Here is a 25,865-nt window from a genome sequence, read left to right as displayed (position 1 = left end):
TGTGGAAAGGACTGTAATTTACATATCCCACCTTTTCTATCTGAAGTTTTGGGAATTAAAACACATATCGTGAAAGACAACTAATTCCACATTCAAGTTTGTGTGAAATGAATTTCTCCATTTTTTCACCCTTTAACTGTGGAAGTAGTCTTCTCCCCACAGAGAGCCATGGGCCTGCTGCAAGCAGAGGCCCCGCTATTAGCTTTCCTCATCCTCCTCAAGGGCCAGCACTGAGCTTGACCATTTTCAGTTCACTCCCTCTAACATGGAATGCTTGTGACATCACCTTTTACCATTCTCAGCCCTGTCTCACTCCTCCTGTCTGTTCTCTGGGCCCTGGCAATCTAAGGAAAATTCCTATAATGGGAAAAGAAAGGGATTTTCCTGTCTTTATAGAAGATTCACAACTGCCATATACAAATGTAAAGCACCACATTGATTTTCACACCTGGCACTTCCGCATGTCTCTCCCTGACACTCCCTTCTAAAGCAAAAGCCAATTTTGATGAGACCCCTTCCTCTTAAAGCCTTAAACATAAATTGGTCTTCACTAAACCTGCCAAAAAAATGTCTTGTACTTCAAAAAAGGGAAAGTAGGCTAATAGGCATCATGATCATAGAGAGCAATTTTTCTCAGTTCTGTCACAGTTAACCAAACCTGATCCTAGTCTCAAATCCTTCCAGGTGGGGTCCAGGCACAGCAGCTTGCCCCACTCCCAGCCACCCAGTGTTCCACCTGGGGAGCGGAGACTTGCCCTGATCCCATTCACTAGCAGGCAGAGTGGGGCAAGTCCTGGGGATGCAAAAGAGCCAGGACTGGGTCTGAATGCTAATGCTAACAGACCCACTTATTGCTATGCCCCTGTTTGGTCTATATTTATTGTATAAAAATTGGGAAAGCATTACAACATTACAAAAATATTTTAATAAAGAAAATTATGTTATGATGAAAATGCCCTGTGTATCATGACAACCTTTACTATTGTAAATAGCATGTATAAATAAAAAGATACAATAAGCTTCTTATATAAAAAGTCAAATTTAAACTAGTATTCTCATCAAAAATAATTTGTATCATACAGTATATACATATAAAACTTCTTTGAAGTAAATTATTTTAAAACTTTTTCCCTTCATGGCACCTAACCTAGAAAAAGAAATAAAAAAAACACTTTAAAAAAAGAGAACTCAAGATCACCTAAAATCTTATTACATTGCATTTATTCTTGCTTGTGTATTCTATTCCTAAACAATTTCTGTATATGTCCTTCAAGATGTCCTTAGAATATTTTAATCACTTATCAACTGTCATTTTTAAAAAAATTATAAAAACTAAACCGTGATCATTCACAGCAGTACATTTAAAAAATCAGTGTGAAATTCTGAAAATCAAACAATTAGCTAACCATTAAGGTTTCAAGTATACATATTTCAGTTCTTTGTTTAGAAGATTAATATGTAAAGACTTTTGGTCCAAAGACTACAGACACACTTAGAGAGTTCTACAGCAATCATCATTGTAATTAAATGCTTTGTAATGTCCAGAATAGGGATGTTAAGAACCCGATAATTCACTAATCATGTACTCAATTGAGTTTTTATTGACTACACAATTAGTTGATAAGGGAAGGTGCTCAGTTCTGGCTCGTGCCACGTCCGGGAGCTTCCCATGCCGTGGCTCTGCAGTTTAAATGTACAGTGTGAATAGCTCCTGGACCCAGTACAAGCCAGGACTGAGCCAGGCTTGCCCAGTCCCAGCTCATGCCAGGTCCAGCAGCCCCTGTCCACGGGGGGGGGGGGGGGGGGGGGTTGCCCCAGAGGGAAGCTGGGACCCTTCCTCCTCGCCCCCCACACAGGGATTCATTGCAGGCAGAGGCTGCTTCACAGTCCTGCCTCCCCTCTCCCCTGCCCTGATAGAGGCAGCAGAGCCGGGGGGGGGGGGGGGGGGGGGAGGGAAGGAGAGGTCAGGTGGCACCACAGAGAGAGTGCTTTTAAGCCAGCTCCCCCCAGCACCAGCTCCTGCCTCCCTTGCTGCCTCTGATACAGAGGCAGCAAGAGGGTGGGGAAATGCAAGTAGCTGACTAGATTAACCAATACTCCTAGGCTTATCCGTTAGTCGTCTACTCACTTACATTCCTAATCTAGAATAGTTCACCATAATTAATTTTGTTTAAGTATAATTAATAGGGAAAACCCTAAACAAATATGCAATTTCAAATATTTAAATTAAACGTATTAAATCTTAAGTGTTACATAAGCATTACAGGTATTTTCTCTAATGTTCTCAAATACATACAAAACGTATGAATTGAACTATGAAGTTTTCTGAAAAACCAACTTAAATAAACACTTACTTTCATTTTCTTGGCTGATACCAGGAGGGGGAATCATAGGTTCTGTGATTTCAAAAGTTTCTACAATGTCCTGGTCAAAGAAAGTAATATTTTTAAAAAGTTTATTACAGTAATGTAACAACTGAAACAAAAAAAATTAGTTGCATTAGAAATACAGGACTCTCACATTATAACACTTGCTAGAATGATTAGGCCAACCAGGGGAGAAGGAGGGATGGGAGTTCCTTGTGCCAAAAATCAAATCACATTGAGGTCTATTAGTCAAATAAAACTTCTGTTTACCAAGTTCTACAAACCCACCCTGTGAAAAGTGATAGCTTTCTTTTACAATTAGCACTTCACCATATGGAGCACTAACACTATTTCTCACTACTTTCAGGAATTTAGATAAGCCTAGTCTTGAGCACTTTAGCACATTCTTTTAAATATCATCATGAATCTGATGGACAGCAGACACATCACATTTGCCCCATGACTAATGCTTTGTGGCAAGGGAAAAACGGATAGCAATTTGGGCTGAATTCTAATATCTACTTGGCTTTTATATAATACAGCAAGTTTTTTGTAGTAGCACAACCTTAGATTGTAAGCAGTATAAATTTAACAAAGCACCTGTGGAGTTGGATGAAGTATCCATCCCATCTCTCACTATAGAAAACTATTTTATTATACCTACTAGTTTTCCAGGGTCCATAATGATCAATATGTATTGCTACCAAGATGTGTACACAACTTGTCATATGAGGCACTATTCTGTGTCTTCACGCCATAAAATAGCACAACTCTTTGAGACTCTAAACTTAAACTGATGCAAAGGAAGTGTAATCTATTATACCTTCCAGTCTTGATGGCTCAAAGAAATGACTACTTGGTTCCGTACTTGGGCACTCTGGTCATTTTCTCTACCTTCCTCTTCACCTGAAGGTTCTGTTTAAAATAGCACATTTTCAGGATCCACACAGTTAGAAAGGCACATGAAGTGTTACAATACTTTTCAGGAACATCAGAATTGTCTTATACTGAACTAGATGTACTACTGATAGGGACGTAAAGTCCCAGTTAACTGCTTAACCAGTCCCTTAGCAGGCTGGAGCAGCCCCTCACCCACGGCAGGCAGGGGGCTGCTCTAGCCCTGTGTTTCTCAACCAGTGGTATGAGTACCCTTGGGGTACTCAAGAGAAATCTGGGAGGGTACTTCAATACAACAGAAATTTGGAGAAAAATGAATTTTTGTTTTAAGTTTTACAGTGCTTTATTATTTTTCTACTTTTTACACCAAAGAATTTCATTGCCTGCATGGCTACAATTAAGTTGTTTAAACAAATGTGTTGCAATAGTAGAAAAAAAATTCTCTGGAAACTGTAGGTACTGGGGTACTTTTATTTATTTATTTATTTAAAGGGGGGTATTTTATTTAATTTAAAAAAAAGTTGAGAAACACTGCTTTAGCCAGTTACTGGTAAGCATTACCCTTACCTGGTCACATCCCTAGTCCAGTATTATGCTTCTTATGGGCCAGTACCAGAAGCTACAAAAAACCTATTGTAGATACAGTACTCTCCTAACTTCAGTAGTTGGTAGTCAATTTGTGTTAAATCTGCCAATTGTTCAGTCAAAATGTATCTTTTATTACCACATTTCAATTTTTAATCCATTACAGTATTTAACCTCATACTTCATGTTTTCCTCATATCTTCTTACCAAGAATTTTGACAAATAATGTCAACCAGTTATTCTGCATTCATAACTGATGCCATGCTCAGGAAATTCTAGGTTAGACAAAATTATCTTTTTTTAAGTGATATGCTTGTTTGTCCCTACCATATTACAATCTAGGTGTTCATAATTCTGTTTTTAATTCTAGTTTTAAACAATTTTCCTGGTATTAAAGTAATTCCCAAGATGGCTCCCACTGTTTTTTGTAGGACATCTGCTCTCCAGTACTTCTCTAGTATTGCAGCTGACTAATGACATTGCATTTTTTCATTGCCACTGTCAACCTTATTCTTTTAGTACTCTTGGATGAGTACTATCTGGTCTAGGTGACATATTGCTCTTTAGCAATTTGTTTCAGGACTAATACTTTATCAGGTTTGAGCCCTGGTTTACTAGGGCTTTATTTCGCAATAATCCCCCTTAGGTTGAATTTATAAGTTGAATGTCCAGACTACCAAGACCATTATTTCAAAATAATGGGCAGCTTATTTTGAAATCTGCTTTTCTTGGGGTATAACACTAATTTCTAAATTAGCATTCGTGTGAACGCTCTGGTGCCACTATTTCAAAATAACTATTTCCCAGAGAAATTCAGAGTAATTACTCCCCAGTGCTTCCCGGGGCTCTAAGTCAAGGTAATGCATCCACACTAACGGAGCCTGCCCTGAACTAATTTTGAGAATCCCCATGTGGGGGACACGCTATTTCAATTTTGTAAAATTAGGAGCTAAGTCAAATTTAGTTGTTTTGAAATAGTTTCCTAGTGCACACATGGGCTGAGGCAGATATACCCCAATGCCCTCTATGGTGAAAATCTAAACTATTCTATTTTTAGTCATCCTACTTAATTGCCCTCTTTTCCCTGACATTCCATTTTCACACCAAATCTTTTGCAGCTTTGGATATTATGTTTAAGAATGTTATGTGCAGACAATTTTATCTTCAAATTCTCTTTGCTCTCCTAATGTTTATCTTAGTTTTTACCTGCCATAATTTATACTTTTCTATTACAATCCAAGGGAATGTACTTCCATTTTTTTTTTTTTTGGACAGATACTTCTTTAACTCCTGGGCCTGATCAGAAGCCTAATGAAGTAAAAAGCAATCTTTTTTAGCAACTTAAGTGGCCTGTACGCTGGAGCCCATGAACTCCTGGGGCTTGCCTTTTTTTTTTTTGAGTGGGCGGGGGGGGGGGGGGAAGAAGAGGAGTACAGGAGGGAGAGAAGGGAAAAGGGAAAGAGTAGAGTGGAAGAGGTCAAGCATTTTAATAGTACTGGCTTTAAACTAACAATCTTTAAAGAATTCTACATTTTGTAAATGCAAGCTACAGAGTGCTTCTGTTTGTTTTCAATACTTTAAAACATGCATGGCCCAATCATAGTTACTCAAATAAGCGAGTTATATGATCAGGCCTAAACTAGGGATATGAAAAATTAATAGGTGATGCTTACTGGTTCCAGTTAACTGGTGAGGACTGGAGCAGATAGATCCCCACCTGCTGGCCAGTGGGGTCCCTGAAGTGGTTAAGGGGTTAAACTTCACGTTTAACTGATTAACCAGTTACACAGGATTTTACATCTCTAGCCTAAACAGCAGACACTACTTAGGGACAGAAGCAATGCCCATGAAATGAAATGGGTCATTGTCAGGTCTTGAGGTATAAGTCCTACATCTATTGGCTAGCCACCTTCTACATATAAAAACTCTCTTGGTGCTTGAATAATTTATTTTTCTTTTAAAAAAGTTTAATGTATTTTACCTATTACTGGCAGCTTGTCCTGATCCAGTTTTATTCTTGCAAAGCCATCCTAGAATGCAATATGACTTGATTTATAATTACAGAAACTACAACTGTCCAGATGATATAAAACAGACAATGACAATTTTTTTCATTTATTTATAGGATTCACTTTCAATGATATATCAATGGAAATGTACAGTCTTATATCAAAAATCTCAGTTATGTTCCCAGAGCAACAATAACTAACCCTCTTACAAATACAGTTCATACTTTCTGCATATTCACAAGTGCAAATTTACAGTTGCTAAGGGAAACAATGAACTTCCTAAGATATATCTGTAAAATCTCAATCATATCATTAATACAATATGGGCACACTTGCATGTTCATTACACCATATTCATTGTAATCAAACTACTAATATATTTTCATTTAATTTCAAATTTCCTTTCAAGTACAGAGAAGAAAACATTTAACGGATTATAACTTCATTTGGCATGTGTGTAGAGTAAGTTATCTAAGCATATAGTCGTCTGTGAAAAGATTTGAGAACTAGATTGGTTACTTTTCAACAACTGAAAACTTTAGCATATAATTATAACTTTGCAAGAGAATAAACTTATGATATTCTAATCCAAAGCAAAAAATTTTCAAGTGAAGTTATAAGCATTTAAAATCCCCCATTTTTATATTAAAAATGTGTGAACTTTAAACTACAGAATTAAATCCATTAAAACATATGGGCAGGAAAACATGGCTTGGTTAAGCAATTACAGGTTTTTGCACTTAAAACTAAGTTTTTTAAAAATCAAGTACTGTTTCAATATATTTCTCAGTTCTGTGACTGTGGTATCTTGATATATTTACCACAGCACAGCAGCTTCAAAAGAAAAACGACCACCACATTTGCTTTATTTCTATTTTTACTGGATCATGTCACTTGGGTAAAGAATAAAGTTTGGCGCTCTGTACTTCATGTCTGAAATCAGGCAAAAGGAGCAAAGAACTATCACAAATTGATTGAGGATTAATTTACAAAAAAAAACCCGAATTGTGTAAGATGTTATTTATACATTAGTTTTAGTTCTTTAAAATGCTTTACAAAAAAAACACACTAAAAAATAACCCTTGGAACACCTCTGCAGGTGGTAGATAGCAGATTTTACGTTCGGCTCCATCTATGAAGACAAGAAACAACACTGACTCATTGGATGGACTTGTCCATGTCAGAGCAAGGATTAGATCTCAGGAGTTTCTGGGTACAAGTTCCAGCATCAATGCATTAAACTATACTTACAAATGCAAGATTGATTTTTCTTTAGTTTTTTGTATTCCTAAGTGCTAAATATATTATTTATTTTTAAAAAGGCAGCTAAACAGATTTCCATCAAAATATTGCATGAAAATCTAGTAAGTAAAAATTGTGTTGTTTAGCATTACTTAATACAAATATAAAAATTAATGTTAAATGTTTGTTAAACTATCTTTAAATTAAGTAATTGTGTATATTTGTTATAACGTGCTACTGTTAGAAACAAGTACTGACCAATGAGCAGGGCTCGACAAATAATGCAATCTACTCGCACATGGCGAGTAGATTACAACCTGGAAGAGTCGGGTTTGGGCTATCTGCGCATACGCAGATCGCTGGACAGCGTGGCTGACAAGCGGGGCTTGCCGCGGTTTGGCGAGCCCTGCCAATGAGAATCAACCATCAAGATAATAACTAAAGAACAAATGCAAGCAAGATTAAAATTCTTGATTTAAATCAAGGTTTCCTAATTGATGATTTAAATAGCTTTATTCAAATCAATCCACCTAAACTTTTATTTTACAATTCTGATGACAGTGTTGTCTTATCAGAAAGATACTAAAACTTCTCAGACTAATGAAAATAATGGAATCTCAAACTTTTTGCCAATAACATTTTTACAAAGGCAAATCAGGGTATGAAATTTTAGCCTGTACTTCTATACCATTCAGTCCCAGAAACAAAAATATACCTCTTAACTAAAACTGTGGAAACAGCAGCTGCAATTTCAATAAACAAGCAGATGGTCTGGTTTTCTTGTATTATCCCAGTTTACAAGTAAGATTTTAAAACTAAATTACTCCTTACCCTTATAATGAAAGACACATGAAAGATGTTTTCCACGGTGCGTGCAAAAGAATTTGGATCAATCACAAAATCAAAGAAGGAGATAGGTGTATTGGCTATAGACATAAGAAAACAGTAGTTATATGTATGTAATTTATATTAAAGTTAGCAGAGATGTAAATATGCTAATTTAGGAGATGCACTGTATGTGTAGGTCTTAAGCAAATTGTTACATATTTAACTATCCTTGTGTGAAGCCATTTTATCAGATTTTCAATTTTCTTAAAAGTGTACTTTTTTAAACACCATATTACTCCTTTCCGCCTGCTACCCTCCCACCTCCCCACATTCACTGGAATTAAAATTGTCATTGTCTCATTAATTATTTTTTGTTGCTGTTTTTGGAGATCACAGTTCAACACTGATCATCCTTTCAGCTGAAGAGAGTATAGGATTCTTCTAAGAAGAGGGAATGCTTTGTATTCTTTCACTATGAAACCTCTGTAATCTTGATTTCCCAAGTCTGGCATTGTCGGTGAATGTAGGGCAGTGTTTCTTAAGACTGAGGAACACATTTTTTTTTTTTAAATGGGGAACACCAAGGATTTTTTGTTGTTGAGGGGGAAAAAAGGAGGCTTGCCCCTTTAAGGGCAGCCATTCCCAAGGGGAAAGTTTTTTTTTTTTTTTTTTTTTTTTAAAGTTGACAAGAGTCCCCAGGGAAAAGTTGAGCAAAAACAAAAAAGGATGTGGAAAAAATTGTTAAGCAAAAAAACCAGTTTGCCCTTTTATCAGGAGAGCAGGCATTGCCCTTTTAAGGGTGGCCATTTTTGAACTCTGTTCTCTGTGTCACACCTCCAACCGCCTCGCAGCACACCAGTGTGCCACAGAACACACTTTAAGAAATGCTGATGTAGGGGCTCAAGGGCTAAAGCATTCACAGGGAAAAACAAGCAGACTCAGACCAGAAGAGTAGCACCTAAGTGCCCTTCGGGCCAGCAGTAAAGGCCTGGTATGGACTGGGGGAGCAGAGGCCTCGTGGGCCAAGAGAGCAAGTGAATGGCACTCATCTCCCCTGGTCTGGCAAATTCCTTGGTTTGGGACCAGTCAGGTCCCATGGGTGCTGGACCAAAAAGGTTCAACCTGTATTCAGTTTAGGAAAGAAACCGTTTCTGTCTGAGTTTGCAAAAAGAAACAATAGCTCCACAGGCTTAATGTGGCAAATATATAGAAAGCTATAAATACTAAGGATGTTAAGGGGTGGGTAACTGTGGCCAGACAGACTAATCCCATATCATCCATCTTATTTGCCTCTCTGAAGCACAGGGCAGAGAAGGAGCAATAATATCAGCATAGTCTATGCTGGCTCATCTGATCCTGAGAAGCTGAAACACAGATATGTGGATAGAGAGCAGCTAAGTCAATAAGCTGGCCTCGAGGCTGCGGCTGGCACCTATGTTGATTCGAACACACACAGTCCCAGGAAGAGGAATTTCCCACTGAGAAAACAATGTCCAGTACTTCAAAATTTAATCATCTCAATTCTCTCTTACAAGTGTAAATTAAGTTCACAACTTCCTTGTAAGAACTGGTCTTACAGCAGACAGACCAGCATCAATTGGCATTACAGATAAGAAAGAGAAAATACGTGACCCAATGGGTATATAAGATGGGCCCAGCACACACTCACTTTGAGTGTCATTCTACCCTCTACCTGCTGGTCAGGTTAGGTGTTTGACCTCCCGAGGTTCTATGGGGACGCCCACCTCGTATTTTCGTCTTTCCTAGGAATTGAGGGACCGGCCCTGGCCTGACATGCTGGAGTCGAGAGGCACAGAAGGGGGTAAAAATGGTACCTGGATGTGGTCCTCTGTCTTAAGTGTACACATAGAAAGAGTAAGCTGTTACTTGGTACCATTATTTCTATTTTTCTATCTTTATCTTCTTTGTAACCATTTTTAAGACCTATATTTTGCTAATAGTTAAGAAATAGAATAGCCATTGCAACCATATGATTTATAAGCTTCCTCAATAAACCTGTAACTGTTTAAGCTTTAACCTGACTCCTTCAGTTGCTGTAACAGAACCAAGCACAATTTAAAAGAACTTCAGCCGGTCATAAAGGGACAGATATAGGGAGAGCTTGGGCGTTTGGATTTGTGTCACACCCAGGTGGCACAATCCACTGGGGCACCTTTCAGCCTTTCCCCAAGGCTGCCCTCTGCGAAGGAACCCCCTGTGTTCTAGCAGCTAAAATCTAAGGTGTAATAAGCTCTTCCTATATAACGGGGCGTCTGTTGGCCTGCTGGCCACCCTCTGCGATGGGACCCCGGTCCTAGCAGTAAAGGCACGGACGTTAAACCTTTTCTCGGAAACATACACACACACACTGCCCTGACCGTCGGCTGACAGTAACCGGGTAATCATGTACTCGATACCATAGAAAGAGCTGGTCGCACAGTCAGCCCAGTTCCTACTAAATTTAAACTGCAGAACCGCAGTAGGGGTTTCTCCTGGACCCAGTGCTCTTGTCCATTCCCTTCCCTCACACCGCTGCTTCTATCCAAAGCAGCAGTGCAAGGGGGCTAGGGGAGGCTGCTCCAGCAGCAGCCCTTGTCTGTGGGGGGTCCCAGCAGGAGTTCCCCCCCAGACAAGAAAAGCAGATCCCAATAGAGGAGATCCTAATTGAGATCTAATAGAGGCAGCAGCACAGCAGGGAGGAGGTGGCAAGCAGCACCACAGAGACAGTGCTGGGGGGAAAACCAGATTTTAAGACGGCTCCCCGCAATACTGGCTCCTGCTTCCCCGTCCCCTTGCTACCTCTCTATAGAGGCAGCAACGGTGGGGGAAGGGGATGGGGAGAAGAGAATTTGAGAAGTTGACTATCCAATGATCCTAAGCTTATCTGGTTGTTGACTAATCGACTACTCGCTCACATCCCTAATAAATACAGTGCAATCACTGCAGAGGCTGCTCAGAGACAGAACTTAAAATGTGGCCAGAATTCAAGTCTACAGTTCTTAACTCCTCCCTGGCAAAGCAGGACACACTAGGACCTTGGATGATAGACCTGATTAGTTACTAATGTAGCTGCAGAGTATCATTCTCTAGCTTCAGAAGTGCAATACATTTTGCATTCCCTGCTTAAATGTAGCATTCCCTTAGCTAAATTGGGAGGCATACTTACGATCGTCTGTAAAATAAGTCTGCAACAATCCCAAGATCCTCTCAACTTCTTTTTCTGTAGCTTCCTGGTGAGATTCCTCCATTTTCTTCAACTGAAAAAAATATTACAACCAATGTTCCCTCTATTTTTTTCCAGCCATATGTAGACTACACAACAGTAATTGGAAGGATTCTCCCGTTGCTGTAAGTAATCAACCTTCACAAGAGGTCATGCGGTCTACACTGGGGATTAGGTTGACATACCTATGTTTTCCTAGGGATGAGAGGGAGAATTTTCACACCTGAGAGATGAAGCTCCACTAATGTAAGTTTTCAGTGTATACCAGTTCTGAGAGATAATTCTTGTATTCTGCACTGAAATTTAGGATTGGTCCACCAGCATACATAAATCTCCCATGGTTGTGAAAAATCCACACCTTTAGAAACAAAGTTAAGATGACCTAACCAATATTGTAGGCAGCACAAGATCAGAAAGATTCTTTCATGAACCTACCTACCACCCTTCTGGAAGATAGATTAACTACAGCAATGGGCAAACCCTTCACCACTGCAGCTGTACCACTGCAGTGCTTTCAGTGAAGCCATAGCTGCAGAGAAAACAGATAATTCACAAACTAATACAGGCAGTCCCCAGGTTACGTACAAGATAGGGACTATAAGTTTGTTCTTAAGTTGAATTTGTATGCAAGTCGGAACTGGCTCCAGATTCAGCTGCTGCCACTGAAACTGACCAGGGGTTGACTACAGGAAGCAGGAGGCAGAGTTGCTCTGCCCCCAGCTTCCTGGAATCAGCCTGATCAGTTTCAACAGCTGCTGAATCTGGAGCCTGGGACAGAACAGCTGGGGCACTGCCGGGTAGGTTCCCACAGGACCAACCCGGCAGCACGCCAGCTGCTCTGCCCGAGGCGTCCCGCAACAGAAGCCTGGTCTGCTGGGGAAGGGGGGGGGGCGCACTAGCTGCGCCCCGTCCCCCCCCAGCAGACCAGGGGGACAGGAGCAAAGCCGCCCAGGTGGCGGGGGTCCCGCTGCCTGGGCGGCTTGCTCCCGGGCAAACGAGTAAAGCCGCCCAGGCAGCGGCTTTGCTCGGGTGTCCCTGGTCTTCTGGGGGGGTCCAGCGGCTTTGCTGGACCCCCCCAGCAGACCAGGGAGACCGGGAGAAGCTTTTCTCGCCCCGGAGGACACGGGTGGCGACCCGCCGCCCGTGAGCTCCGGGGCGAGAAAAGCCCCGTTTTTAAGAGCGGATCTGACGTAAGTCGGATCCGCGTAAGTCGGGGACTGCCTGTATGTGATTTAAGACATATGCTATCAAAAAGGATTAAAAATATTACTTTACAAACCTGGGCAGGCATTGCCCTTTTTTCTTCTGTCCCTCCTTTCTTTTTCTGTCTCTCAATCCGTTGTCTTGGTACAGGAGGATCGGACTTGAAAGAGCCCAACCTAATCCAAATAGATAAGTGGCATTAATGTATGAAAACTACTTTACAGTATGCATAAGACTAGAGAATACATTGAAGTTAGTTTGCTGGGAGAAAATGAAAAATAATTCTAAAAAATTGAGTACAAAGCTTCTAAAATATACTACCAGAAGATTTACCTGGCATTACTTGGGTTTTTCTTTTTTTAAATCATTGCTTTGTGGTGGGGGTGGTGATGAGGGGTTCAGTATGCAGGCTGCTCCAGGGAGAGAGGACTACCCCAGTCCTCTCTTACCACAGCAGCTTATGGCCAGGTGAAACATGCCTCTCCATGGCTGCTGCAGCTCTAGCGGACACAGTCAGGGAAGGGATTGTTGGAAATGAAAGTTTTCTTATTATTATATTTGTATTTTAGATTTAGTAATATAGTAATGTAGTTTAATAATGTAATATTAAATTAAGCCCTTTTAGTTAAATGTCTTTCTTTGTCCTAAAGTGTAGTGAGTTTAGTAAATGGGCCCAAGTAAAAAGATAGTTTTGGTATTGTGTCTGTGTTAATGAGACTAAAGGGATGTTGAAGGCTGAGGCCTTAATTGCTTGATTTACAATGCCTCTTTGCTTTGCCAATGCAGATGTTGATGTTGTGCCACATAATCTTGACAGCCCTTGTAACATTGCTTGTGTGAGAGAAAAGGGTATGAATGTGTCGAGATAAGGTGCAAAAGTTATTATTCAGAACCAGATGGCCGAAGAAGGAGGTTGAGTGTGGGCGTAGACCAGACTACTCGGCATCAAAGATGCATACCCATAACAAGGAGTGATTGGACTACTGGCTGATTGACTATCCTTGAATTGAAGCTGGCAACCCCAAAAGATGATTGAGCCTTCAAGAGATGTTTGGGAATGACTGACATCAACAAGATAATATTCCAGTCACAGGCTGACAAAGCGGAATCTATTGATTTCAACGAAGGATTATAAAAGCAGGGTGCTTTGCTATGAAACTTTGGGTTCGTCTTGCCACCAACTCCAGAGGAGCATCGGATCGATCAACCGACAAAGACCCTGCTCCCCCTCTGTGATTAATCTGGCTGGCCACTAGATTGATCCAGACTCTGGACTGGTAACTATAACATCATCTGGCGAGACTGCGTGAGCGTATCGTGTTTGTGTGTGAACGATTGAAAAGCATATGCAACTGTTGTATTCTCAATAAATGTGGCATACTGCCTTTTCTCCTATACAAGATCTTGTGTGCTTCATTTAAGCATAACAGGATGTCCCCCCAAATGGGGCAGATCCAGGTTCATCTGCCCCCGTGCTCCTCAGCCAGAGTAAGGAATGCAGCAAACTGTGCACTTTCCGCTCACGTCCTGATGGAGAAGAGCCAGCAATATTCGCATATGAATGGGTGAAGCAGGGGGCCTTCATTCCCCTCTAATCCTCCCTAAAGGGTGCCTGGGGGGAGGTAGGCTTGGGCTGGGGCAGTCCCTGAGTGCGGGAGGAGGCGCGCCCCAAACCAGCCCCTTGCACCTGCCTGTATGGTTTTATGAGAAGCAATCCCATTCCAGGCATATACCATTTTCCTGGCACAACCAAACCCTTACCTTGCTTTAAGTTATGATAATATGCCAGCCCTCCCCACAGGGACCAAGGTTCCTCTAAACTACGCAGTCGTATGAGTGGGGCTGATTAAGCAACTGTGGGGCCAATCAGCCAGTTCCTTGTGTGGAGCCTTGAGCTCTTGACTGGGCAGGATTCATTAAGCAGCTGCAGGGCTGTACTGCTATGCAACTTAAAGGCGATCTTGCCTGGGACTATCGAAGAGTCGTGTAACCACTAAAATCTGATGTGGTTACACAACTGTTCAATTACATACTATCTAACATCCCTAGCACCCAGCTTAAACCGCTCAAACACATAATTGACAATCTACAACCTATCTTGGAAAATGAAACTCTCTCTCAGACCTTGCGAGACAGGCCAATCCTTGCATACAAACAATCCCTCCCAACCTGAAGCAAATACTTTCCAGCAGCCACACATCAAATACACTCACCTAGGAACCTACCCCTGAAACAAACCCCATTGCCAACTCTGTCCATATATCTATACAAGCGACACCATCACAGGACCTAACCATGTAAACCACAGCATCAGGACCTCATACAACTGCATATCCTTTAATGCGATCTATGCCATCAAGTGACAGCAGTCCCCCTCTGCCACGTATATGGGCCAAACCGGACAGTCTGTGCGACAAAGGATAAATGGACACAAATGAGACATCAGAAATGGTAAAATACATAAACTGTAGGAGAACGTAACTCAATCATGGATTTAAAAGTAGCCATTCTGCAACAAAGGAATTTCACTACTCAATTACCGAGAGAGACTGCAGAGCTGGAATTCATTTGCAAATTTGACACTGTTACCCTGGGCTTGAATACAGATATTAACTGGTTACTACACTACACCAGCCTTTAACATTCATATTTCCACATCCAAAGCTATGAATGAGACACATCCAGCCCAATTTGTTCCATTAACACAGATCCTAAAACTGACAACTAAATGCTTTTTGTTATATATATATTTTGGGTTCTATAATTTCGACTCCAACTCATCAGATGAAGTAGGTTTTACCCACAAAAGTTCATGATTCTCTATATACGTTTTGTTAGTCTGTAAGGTGCCACAAGACTACTCATTTTTCAAGGTTCATTTGATAATGCAGCACCTCGTAACTGTGCCTATTTACACAGAAGAGTACTTGCAGGGAACTGGAAGACTCTCCTGCAATACAGCCAGGATAGGAGTGCGAGAGTAACTGCCCGGAGTCAGATAGCTCCCTTCCTGGGAAACAGGGAAAGCAGGAAGCACTGGGATATTCTCATGCTACAGAATCCTGGAGATGATTACGTGGTGTTCAGGGACACAGATCAGGATTCAGACACAATCAGGTGGGCGGTCTGGGCGCAAAGCCCACAAAGTCCTTCACAATGCCTGGGGAAGGCCTAAGGAGGAAAGGAGAGCTCTCGTATGCCTATCCCTCCCAGATGAGGAAAATGGAAAATATTACAACAGAAGCAGAAGTAATGTTTGCAGAGGATAGCACTATGAGGCAGAAAAGACTAGGTAAAGGAAATTATGAGCTCTTACTCTCTAGTGGAAGAACTCTTTGTGCCTCAGAAGACTGAAAAAACTATTTATGTAAGTTACTGCTTCGTGAACCAGACCCCAAAAAGGAGAATGTTCTTTGAAATGCCTAGGTACACGAGTTCATATATGTGGGAAAAGAGCACAAGTGTAGGTGCCATGCCAGGAGAGAGATCTGCTATAGACTGCAGCTGGATTACCATGTTTATCTCCTCTCTCAAATACAGTGCACTACCTAACAACTGATAGTCTAAGGGTCAGTCCTTTCGTAAACGAATTTAAATTAGGCCATGTTGTGCTTCAGCATACACGATCATTTTCCTTTAATATACTTACATGTAGTGAAAAGAAGGGGATCTTCTAAAATATCTTTCTGCTTCTGCTCCCAATTTATGCCAGGCATTAGTAGGTAAAAATCCACCAGTAATGCCCTCATCATCACTATTATTTTCTTCTTCTTCTAGACGATTGAGGCCCATAAATGTTAGCTATTGAAGGGAGAAAAAAGACAATGCACCTAAATTTCACTTACAGCAAAGTCAATGAATGCTTATTTTTAAGATACTGTACTATAATGTATACCTATTTGAATACCGCAAGAATCTCTTACTTCCAATTCAACTAAAAGAGTTACATGGTTTCCCTTAACTACAATTCATCATTTGTCTACTGTATAATTTTAGGCCTCAATCCTACAATAAGTTCTACAGAGATAGCCCTATGTGAGCCCCACTGAAGTCAGACATATACATGGGTGGAAAGATCTGCCTCAAGAGCTTATTGAAGAACAGGGACATGCTTGGTCATGATTCTGCTAAGATTTAAGCATAAAGTTATACACCAGTTTGTGAGTATTTCCTCTGAAATTGGGGATCAAAGGCAGTTAGCAATTCTCTCTTTTAGACTTGCCAACAAGAGGCTATGTAAAGAGACACTGCCCATGTCTTCAACATGACAGCTTTCCTGCATTTCAGAGGACAGGTACAGAAGTGTCCTCTGCTTGGCAACAAAGAGGGATGCTGTGCTCTTATTTATCATATGCCCTCTAGCAGTTCAGTTGCCAGTTATAACTTCAGACTCCTACATGTTTACTCGTAAAGTAAATATCTATGGAAATGAATGCTTATGAATGGTACTAGAATGGAAACACAAGTCCTCTATTCATTTGCAAGCCATCTTTCACAGTAAGTGTTAAACTTGTCTTTTTGTAGCTATAGCTAAGAATGAAAGCACGGTGAGATTGTACTTCAGGCAGAGACAGTGTGTGGAGCCTCCTCCCCCATCCCCACCCAAGGGCCTGTGCTGCAGAGACACACGTGACCCCAGTGTCTGGACACTTTGAATGGTGTGCGGCAAGCAGGAAACATGCCCAAGGCTCCCGCTGGGCTGCAGAACATTGGCATCCCAGAGGATCGTGGCAGGCTGGATTGGAAGCGTTGATGGACTAGATCTGGCCTGTGGGCTGTATTTTGCCTGTCTCTGGTTTAGCCTCTACCTTCCTATAAATCCATACCTCCATAACTTCATCACTTGCTGGCAACACTGTTTTTTAATTATATAATGCAACTAGAAGACTTACTCAGCACTGCTCAGGGCCTTATGGGCAGGAGGCTGATAGTATAGGGGTACAGGAGTAATGGCAGCAATTGGGGGGCTCAGGGTAAGTAGCTGGGAGTACAGGAGTTGGGCAGATGATTGGGTGTGAAGAGGGCTCAGGACAGGAGTGACGACTGGGGGTGGGAGGTATTAGGACTCAGGGCATGGGCTGGAGATGCAGGAATCAGGACAGAAGATGGGAGGCTCACTGTGTCCACCCATGGCAGAGAGGACAACACTGCAACTACAACCCCTCCTCACTCCTCTTGAGGGAGGCGCCTCTGGGGGAGTAACCGAAGACCTGAGGTTACAGTATCCTGTGATTGAAGCTGTTCCGGGGGGAAAGAGGGGGAGGAAGGGAAGGGAGGCTGGTGTTCCGTGGGGAGAGGGACTGCACAGCTGCTGGACAGCAGAGATTTTCCCCTCCCCGCAAAAAAATCTGGTGCTGTGGCTGAGACGCAGTGATTTGGAGCAGGGGGGACCATTTATCTGCAGCCACATGGAGAGCCCTGGCCCCAGCTGGCCACTTTCTTCCTGGTGCGGCCACCCCTCTCTGGTCACTCTGCAGTATAACTGTCCCTCCTAGCAGCCCCCTCCCTTTCCATGTTATGGAAAACAATCCCATTCCAGGAACGTCCCATTTTCCTGGAACAGACAAACCCTGACCGTGTTCTGAGTTATGATAAGGGGAAGATGCATATCAAATTGAGAGGTCCCGGCTCTTAATATTTAGAAGGACTTCTTCAACACACAGTTTCTGAATGTCAATCTAACATATTTCAGGCACTGCATCACCATCACATGTCTTCCCCCATTTGACAAAGTAAGTATGACCCTTACAAATTCATGGCCATGAAAAATTGTGTTGCCAACCATGAAATTTGGTCTAATGTGTACTTTTTCCTATACTATCCAGATTTTGGTGGATGGGGGGGGAGTTAGTATTTCTCAAATTGGTGGTCCTGACTCAAAAGGTAATGAGGTGGGCACATAGTACAGAAGGCCACCACAATGTTGCCACCCCTATTTCTACATTGCCTTCAGATCAGGATAGCTGGACAGTGGCAGATGTGAGCTGGGCACCCAGTTCTGAAGGCAGAAGTAAGGGTGGCAATATCATACCATGCCACCCTCACTTCTGCACTACTCCCTTCAGAGTAGGGCCATCAGAGTGGTGGCTTCTGACAGAGGGCCAAAATTGCAGAGAGCAGCACAGAAGCTACAGTGGCAATATCATACCATGACATTCCTTACTGCTGCACTGTTGCTGGCAGTGGTTCTGCCTTCGGAGCAGGGCTCGTGGACAGCAGCTACCACTCTCCAGCTGCTAAGCACTGAAGGCAGTTCCCCCACTAGCAACAGCACAAAAGTAAGGGTAGCAATCCCTTCCCACAACTCCTTTTTGGGTCACAACTCCTAAAATTACAACTCTGAAATTTCAGATTGAAATACATTGATGAAATCATGAAATGTACTATTTTTAAAATCTTATGGACAGTAACATTGATCAAAAATGGACCATAAAGTTGATTCAGTCCTAATAATAAGCAATGAAACCTAATTTTCTTGTACAACACAGCTACACCTTTGACAAAAAAGTTACAACTCCACATTAGACTAATGTAACAGCTTATAATAAAATAAAATTGGCTTTTTGCTCTTATGTTGATGTGAACTAGCATTTTTCAGCCAGAGGATCAAGAAATAAACCATGAGATCTTCAAAAATATCAAAGAGACTTCAATATCTCAAACTTTTTGAAAAGCATAGCTTTGATTAAAACAGAAAATAGGTGCATGTAATAGAAAAAAAGAACAGCAAACATGGTTGATGTGAAATTAGAGGTATAGCTTTTCAAATCCAACACAGCAGATTTATTTTCTTGTCTAAATATACTATTGTAAAAAAAACCTCATTTAATTAACTGCTGTGAAATATCATTTGGTGCAGGAAGACCCTGATCCTGTAACATCTGGGCTATGTCTAGACTGGCATGATTTTCCAAAAATGCTTTTAACGGAAAACTTTTCCGTTAAAAGCATTTTCGGAAAAGCACGTCTAGATTGGCAGGATGCTTTTCCGTAAAAGCACTTTTTGCGGAAAAGCGTCCGTGGCCAATCTAGACGCGGTTTTCCACAAAAAAAGGCCTGATCACCATTTTCGCGATCGGGGCTTTTTTTTTTGCGGAAAACACTACTGTGCTGTCTACACTGGCCCTTTTGCACAAAAGTCTTTCGGAAAAAGACTTTTGCCCTAACGGGAGCAGCATAGTATTTCTGGAAAAGCACTGATGATCTTACATGACAGCATCAGTGCTTTTCCAGAAATTCAAGCAGCCAGTGTAGACAGCTAGCAAGTATTTCTGCAAAAGCAGATGATTTTGCCAGCCTGGAGCTTAAATTTATATAGCTACATCTCTTTTATTAAAATGGAGGTTCTAAATGTAGGTTTTAAAACAATTACTGTACTGTCGATTCATCAGAAAGTTCAGATAAACTTCTATACTGTTTGCAAAGTTAAAGAACTTCATATAAATTATGCTTAAGTTTTAATGCAACAGCCACATTTTGTCTGAAATCTTCAAACTACTCTAGATGTAACAGAGGTGGAAAAGAAACAGGAATCTCAACATTGACGAGTTAACAGTTTTTCACTTACTAAATCTTCAGCAAAAGCTGGCGAGTCAAATACTGTCATTTCAGAGTGCAACTCATTTGCTTTCTCCTTTCCTAGATTTGATGCCAAAACAAGGAACTGGGCATCCAGAGCAGCCTCTCTTGCCTGGGAAACTGTTATGGAAGAAGAATTGTATGTTAGCAATAAACAGTTGTCTAAATTTGACAAAGTATACACTGTATTAACTGTAAAATCATAACTAGTGTACTTTGTAAGCCAATTCCTTTTTTTCTCTGAGATAGCTGACTGTGCTAAAAACATGTTTTCTAGTTCTGCAAATAGCAATCATTGCCAATAGAAAGCATGAAACACTGTTAAGCCATCCTTAAAAATAAAGTTACATTGTCTTTCTCAATACACTTGCCCTCTCCAAATATAGTTACTGAATCTACTTACTTTTATAACATTAGCTTTTACATTGTTTCACTTCTGTTGCACTGCAAGAGCCGAGATACAGAAGCAAAAATAAAGTATTACATTTTAACTACAAAACTTAATGTATTTGTTTGTCGCCTTAAGTGTAGTAAGGGACCAAAATAACTAGATGAAATTTTCAATACATCTTCTTCGAGCAGTTCCATCTTCATTCTAATTTATTAAATAACTGTACTGCCATGTTTTAGTGTTTTCACAGAGCAGTTGGACCTCAGTTTGTTTCCATAATACATATTTTTTTAAAATTCTGGGCATCACCTCAATAGCTTTGAGGTTCAAAGCAAAAATTTCTGAAATAGTCTGTAAGATTACCCTTACCTCCACTGAACAATTTATTGGCTTCTTGTAGTGCCTCTGTCAAACTATTGCTTTTTGAACTGAGCATATCCTCTCGATTCTCTGGGGAAAAGAGAAAACATAAGTGAAATCTTAAATTTAAAATGCATGCATTGAAAAATAAACAACTTAATCATAAGTAGCTAACAGTGCTTGGCAGTAAACATCACCAAATTCAAAATACTCCAAATCTGTTTGCAGTAGCTTTTTACAGTCAGCATTTGCATAGGCCTATTACCTACCAACTCTGTGTTCTTGGGGAATAAGGTCATAGTACTTATGGAAGATGAGACCACCCACCCCACCTCTGCTTGAACCAAAGCCATTACAAAAAGCAATCAAAGCAGGGAAAAACACACCTAACCCCCTTTTGACAAGGGTGATATGATTAAGGAAACTATCCTAGCCTGATCTGCTTCAAAGATGGGACAGAAAGACATCTCCATTAACATAAAGAATGCAGCAGAGAGATTCCAAAGCAAGAATGGCACTGAGCTCTGGGACACAAAGAAGGAAAGCACTGCCTGGTGGAAAATCTCTGTTCCAGATGCTAATAAACCCAAACCTGCCCATACCCCAATCAGTAATTATCAGATCAATTTTAGTAATAAATCTTCTATGGTATTAGGGATGTAAAATCCCATTTAATTGGTTAACTCATGGGGGGGGGGGGAAGAAGAGGTCGCTCCAACCTAGATGGGCTGGAACAGCCCTCCTAGGCAGGCTGGAACAGCCCACCATCAGCAACAGGGGCTGGTCTTGCCCAGCTGGCGCAGTCCTTGCCTATGCACACCCCCACCCTCTGGTAACAGGCATGTTCATCTGATTTTAGGGTGGGATGAACTCTCAGGAGAGAGCTGGCAGAAAGGAGAGTAACCGTAATAAAGGAGTATACCCCGGAATTACAGGCAAATATGATAACAGGCCCCAATGCTAGAAACATTTATGCACATACTTAACTTTAAACATGTGGGTAATCCCATTGAAAGCATATACGTATTTGCAGATAAAAAAGTAGCACTTCGTTCAGCTGTATGCAGTAATATTTCAGTACAGTACAGGCAGTCCCCGGGTTATGTACAAGATAGGGACTGTAGGTTTGTTCTTCAGTTGAATCTGTATGTAAGTCGGAACTGGCGTCAGCCGCTGCTGAAACTGATCAGTTTCAACCGCGGCTGAATCTGGACGCCAGTTCTGACTTACATACAGATTCAACTTAAGAAACCCAGGCGTCCCCAAGTCAGCTGCTGCTGAAACTGATCAGTGGCTGATTCCAGGAAGCCTGGGGGAGAGCAACTCTGCCTCGGGCTTCCTGTAGTCAGCCGCTGGTCAGTTTCAGCAGCGGCTGACTTGGGGACGCCTGGGGCAGAGCAGCTGGGGTGCTGCTGGGTTGCTCCAGTAGCGCGGCTCCTCGGCGCTACTGGAGCAACCCAGCAGCACCCCAGCTGCTCTGCCCCAGGCGTTCTGATTCAGCCGCTGCTGAAACTGACCAGCAGCGGCTGAATCAGGACGCCTGGGGCAGAGCAGCTGGGGTGCTGCTGGGTTGGTCCGGAGAGGCGCTGCAGGACCAACCTGGCAGCCCCCAGCTGCTCTACCCCAGGGGTAGGCAAGAAAAGCCTGGTCTGCTGGGGGAGGGGGCACTAGCTGCACCCCCCCCCCCCCCCAGCAGACCAGGGAGACGGGGGTGGCGGGACCGCCCAAGTCCTCCATGGCTTTGCTCCGTCTCCCTGGTCTGCTGACCTAGAAGACGCGGAGCAAAGCCGCAGAGCATGCGGGCAGCGGGACAGTCCAGGCGCGCCGCGGCTGTCCCACTGCTGGCGTGCTCCGAGGCTTTGCTCCCCGTCTCCCTGGTCTGCTGGTCAGACCAGGGAGACAGGGAGCAAAGCCGTGGAGCATGCCCGCAGCGGAACAGCCCAAGCGCGCCGCAGCTGTCCCACTGCGGGCGTGCTCCGAGGCTTTGCTCCCCATCTCCCTGGTCTGCTGGTCGGGAGACGGGGAGCAAAGCCGCGGAGCACGCCTGCAGGGGGACAACTCAAGCGCGCCTGGGCTGTCCCGCTGCGGGCGTGCTCCAAGGCTTTGCTCCCCGCCTCCCTGCAGACCAGGGAGATGGGGAGCAGCTTTTCTCGCCGCGGAGGACGGGGGCGGTGGACCACAGCGCATCTGGGCGTCCCGCCGCTCCTGTCCTCCGGGGCGAGAAAAGCCCCCTTTGTAACTGTGGATCCGACATAAGTCGGATCCGCGTAACTTGGGGACTGCCTGTACAATGAATGTTTCAAAGAAGAGTTCCTGTTCATAGAATGAGTTTTAGAGAAATGCAAAGGCTAGGATTCCCCTGCAAGCTCTAAAGTGATTACAAACCAACTACAGAATATTTCTGAGAGTGGACATTTTAAAAAGCTCTAAAGTTAAGTAGTATATCTTCTATACATTTTGCTAATAATTCCAATGTCCTGTTTTATATCAAAATAGTTACAAGAGCTCATGAGAGTTATTTGTCTTACCCATTTAAACATCACAAATTAAGGTTCTCTACAAAAACATGCAAGGCTGTATTACACAATGGCTATGGCTCTATGACTAAGGCTCCTAAACACTATATGGTAATACAAATAATAAATAATAATAATGGTAGTTTCATTACTGGCCATCACTAGGTTAAAAACAAACATTTACAGTTACTTAGGTGAATAAACAGTGACAATGGGAGTATCTGACAGCTTAATTCCATATGACTGCTCACTACATCATAGTGTTCAAATGGTTTGAGCAGAAGCATCTACCTCTTGATACACTTTTCTTTAATAGTGTTTTATTACACACACACACACACACAGGTTAAGTTATTCTAAAACTGTGTTGTAATAGTATCTTCAAAAATCATGCAAATTAACCAAGAACTAGACTAAGATAAAAGATTTCTGGAGGCAGAAACAAAAATATACAAACTCAAGTTGCTGCTTGAATTGTTATTGATGCCTTGAAAAGTGAGCATTCTTGCACTCAGAAGAATAGCAACAATGGGACAGCACTGCTGACTGTACACGTGGGAGAGATGTAAAACCCCTGGTGTTCACTGAAAACCCCCTGGACTTCTTTTGCAAGTTGTAGGATAATGTTCAAATATAGGTGTATTCTGGCTATGAGTCTTCTGTAATTTCAGGTAAAAATACAGTATCTACAGCTGTGCGCTATGCTCCTGTACTCTGCTAACCAGTTTTCATATCTCATCCCAGCCACCATAAATCACAATCTTTGACATTGCCTTAACACAATTGTATATGGAATTACAGTGACCATTCATAGTGATTACTAAATGTGTTTCATTTCATAGACCAACTAGTCTATATTTTAAACATTAAAAATAATAAAAAGAAATAATTCAAAGACAAGAGCCCATTAAACAGCACATCGCCTTAAACTGTTAAATTTATACTACATCTCTCACTTGGGTCTTGGCAGAATAAAGATGCAATAAATCTAAAGTTACATTTTCAGATGTGAAAGCCTAAAGTGAAATGATTAAATAAAGATTTAGGTACCTAAATTAGATGTCTAAGTATCAGACTGGTCCAACACCCTCAACGGACTAGTGGCTATCCAGCATCTATGAAAGTCAAGCCATTTATTTAATGCCACTTTTTTTTTTCAATCCTGTCCCCCTAATGCCCAACTAGCAATTCTCTCTTTCAGTTCAGGAGGAGACCCAATCCTTTAAAGGATGTGTAAAATGTTTTCGATCTGCAGAGGGAAACTTCTGCTGTGTAGTTGAGACTCCATCATCCCAAGCTCCCCAGCAGCTTCAGACTTATGTTGTATCATGCAAGCAAGGTTCTAACAAACTTCAACGGGTGTTTATTTAACAAATAAACCTCTTTACAAAGCTGCTGCTGCTCCCCTCTGTAGCTCTCACTCAGCCCTGGCCCATCTCCTCCCCCCTCCTTCCTGTTTCCTGTGCTTCCAGATTCCCAACAGCCAGTGCTCCCAGTTCTAATACTTACAAGCAGCATCTAAAACACCACAACTTATCTGTATGTGCCTCTGGCTGGGAGCGGGGCACTCTCCTTCAGCAAGCATGAGAGATACTTCCACCTCTGGCAGGGCTGGATCTCTGGCTGCTGCAGGAAGACCCCAAGGCTACGGCTGTGGATACTCTTTGTATTACCCCAGCGCCTAGGTGCACCAGTCACTGCACAAACACAGCTCAACTTCCCTGTCCCCGGGCTTACGCTGCACTCGGTTGATGAGCTGCCGATACTGGTGCCGGAGCATCCTCCTGTCCGTGTTCTCCCCGTCGGGCTCGGAGCCCCCCGCCGATCTCTCGCTGTCCTGCGAGGGCTCCTCGTCCGACTCCTCTTCCTCCCCATCCACCCCTTCATTGGCAGCCCCCGCGGCGCGCTGACGGCCGCGGCCACCCGCCAGCCTCCGCTGCTGGTGCTCGGGCACGGCCCCGTTGCGAGAGGTGGACGGGAAAGGCTGGCGGCGCCCCGAGTCCAGGCCCCCGTCGTGCGGGGAGTCGCCGCCCCCAGCCGCTTCCGACATCGCCGCCTCGGGGCCGCCCCTTGGAGAGCGTGAGGCGCGGGCGGCCCTGCCCAGAGCCCGGTGCCCGCTGGCGCCCCCGACCACGGAGCCGTTCCCCGCTCCCCCGACCTCCTTCGGGTTCGGGCCTTGCCCCCTCCACCTTCAGGGACAAACACCTCAGCCCCTCCCCCTCCGCCGGGCCCGGGAAACCCCGCCTTCGCCTCGGCTGACCCCTGGCGCCGTGACCCTCCTGCGTTGTCACGACGGCAGCCGTTAGGGGCCAAAGAGCAAAACCGAGGGGGGGGGAAGGAAGTGAGAGCAAAGAGGAAGCCGTTGTGTGTGTGCGTAGAGCCGGCGGCGTCCCCTACTGCCGCTCAGTATCCGCAGCGCCCCCTGGCGTAGAGGAGGCACTAAGCACTCAGCCGGGAGCGGTAGAGCGTGTTTCTGCTCAACGGGGCGGACTCCCAACTCTGCTCACGCGTTCCGCGCACAGCTGGTGCGTGCACTCGTCGGCCGAAGTCAGAGCGCTGTGCGGCGCGCACACCCGGCGTGTGTTCATGGCACAGCTCTCCTGGACCCATAGCCTGTACCGCTAGGACCTCTACAGAGAGATGGTCTCCGCCTGCGGGAGCTTACTC

At 43.1% G+C, this 25,865-nt stretch overlaps 1 protein-coding gene across 2 annotated transcripts; it reads right to left on the bottom strand.

The window, feature by feature from the left end:
• Window positions 1-906: 906 nt before the first annotated feature.
• NSMCE4A (NSE4A component of SMC5/6 complex) lies at window positions 907-25,388 on the bottom strand. Of its 2 annotated transcripts, XM_014573657.2 has the most exons (11): window positions 24,936-25,387; window positions 20,692-20,772; window positions 19,921-20,051; window positions 16,003-16,154; window positions 12,430-12,529; window positions 11,094-11,184; window positions 7,931-8,025; window positions 5,830-5,878; window positions 3,190-3,281; window positions 2,355-2,424; window positions 907-1,147 (listed from the first exon to the last, which is right to left on the bottom strand). In XM_014573657.2, the coding sequence occupies exons 1-11, from the start codon at window positions 25,246-25,248 to the stop codon at window positions 1,143-1,145; spliced, it is 1,179 nt and encodes a 392-aa protein (XP_014429143.2). In that variant the 5' UTR covers window positions 25,249-25,387; the 3' UTR covers window positions 907-1,142. The 2 variants fall into 2 exon arrangements, with proteins under 2 accessions (XP_014429143.2, XP_075791454.1); XM_075935339.1 differs by lacking the exons at window positions 907-1,147; window positions 2,355-2,424; window positions 3,190-3,281; window positions 5,830-5,878 and adding an exon at window positions 5,890-6,989 and having other exon boundaries at window positions 24,936-25,388.
• Between the last annotated feature and the right edge of the window lie 477 nt (window positions 25,389-25,865).

This window comes from Pelodiscus sinensis, chromosome 8, assembly GCF_049634645.1.
Source record: "Pelodiscus sinensis isolate JC-2024 chromosome 8, ASM4963464v1, whole genome shotgun sequence".
Lineage (NCBI taxonomy): Eukaryota > Metazoa > Chordata > Testudines > Trionychidae > Pelodiscus > Pelodiscus sinensis.
This window is presented reverse-complemented; position numbering and strand designations above follow the sequence as displayed.

What these genes read in the sequence shown, in the direction of transcription:
- NSMCE4A (XM_014573657.2), bottom strand. Translation starts at nt 25,248, where the DNA reads ATGTCGGAAGCGGCTGGGGGCGGCGACTCCCCGCACGACGGGGGCCTG. An exon ending in GCTCATCAACCGAGTGCAGC is followed by an intron (nt 20,773 to 24,935) that starts GTAAGCCCGGGG and finishes TCTTTTCCCCAG; the next exon opens with AGAATCGAGAGGATATGCTC. An exon ending in GACTTATTTTACAGACGATC is followed by an intron (nt 8,026 to 11,093) that starts GTAAGTATGCCT and finishes TTATGTCTATAG; the next exon opens with CCAATACACCTATCTCCTTC.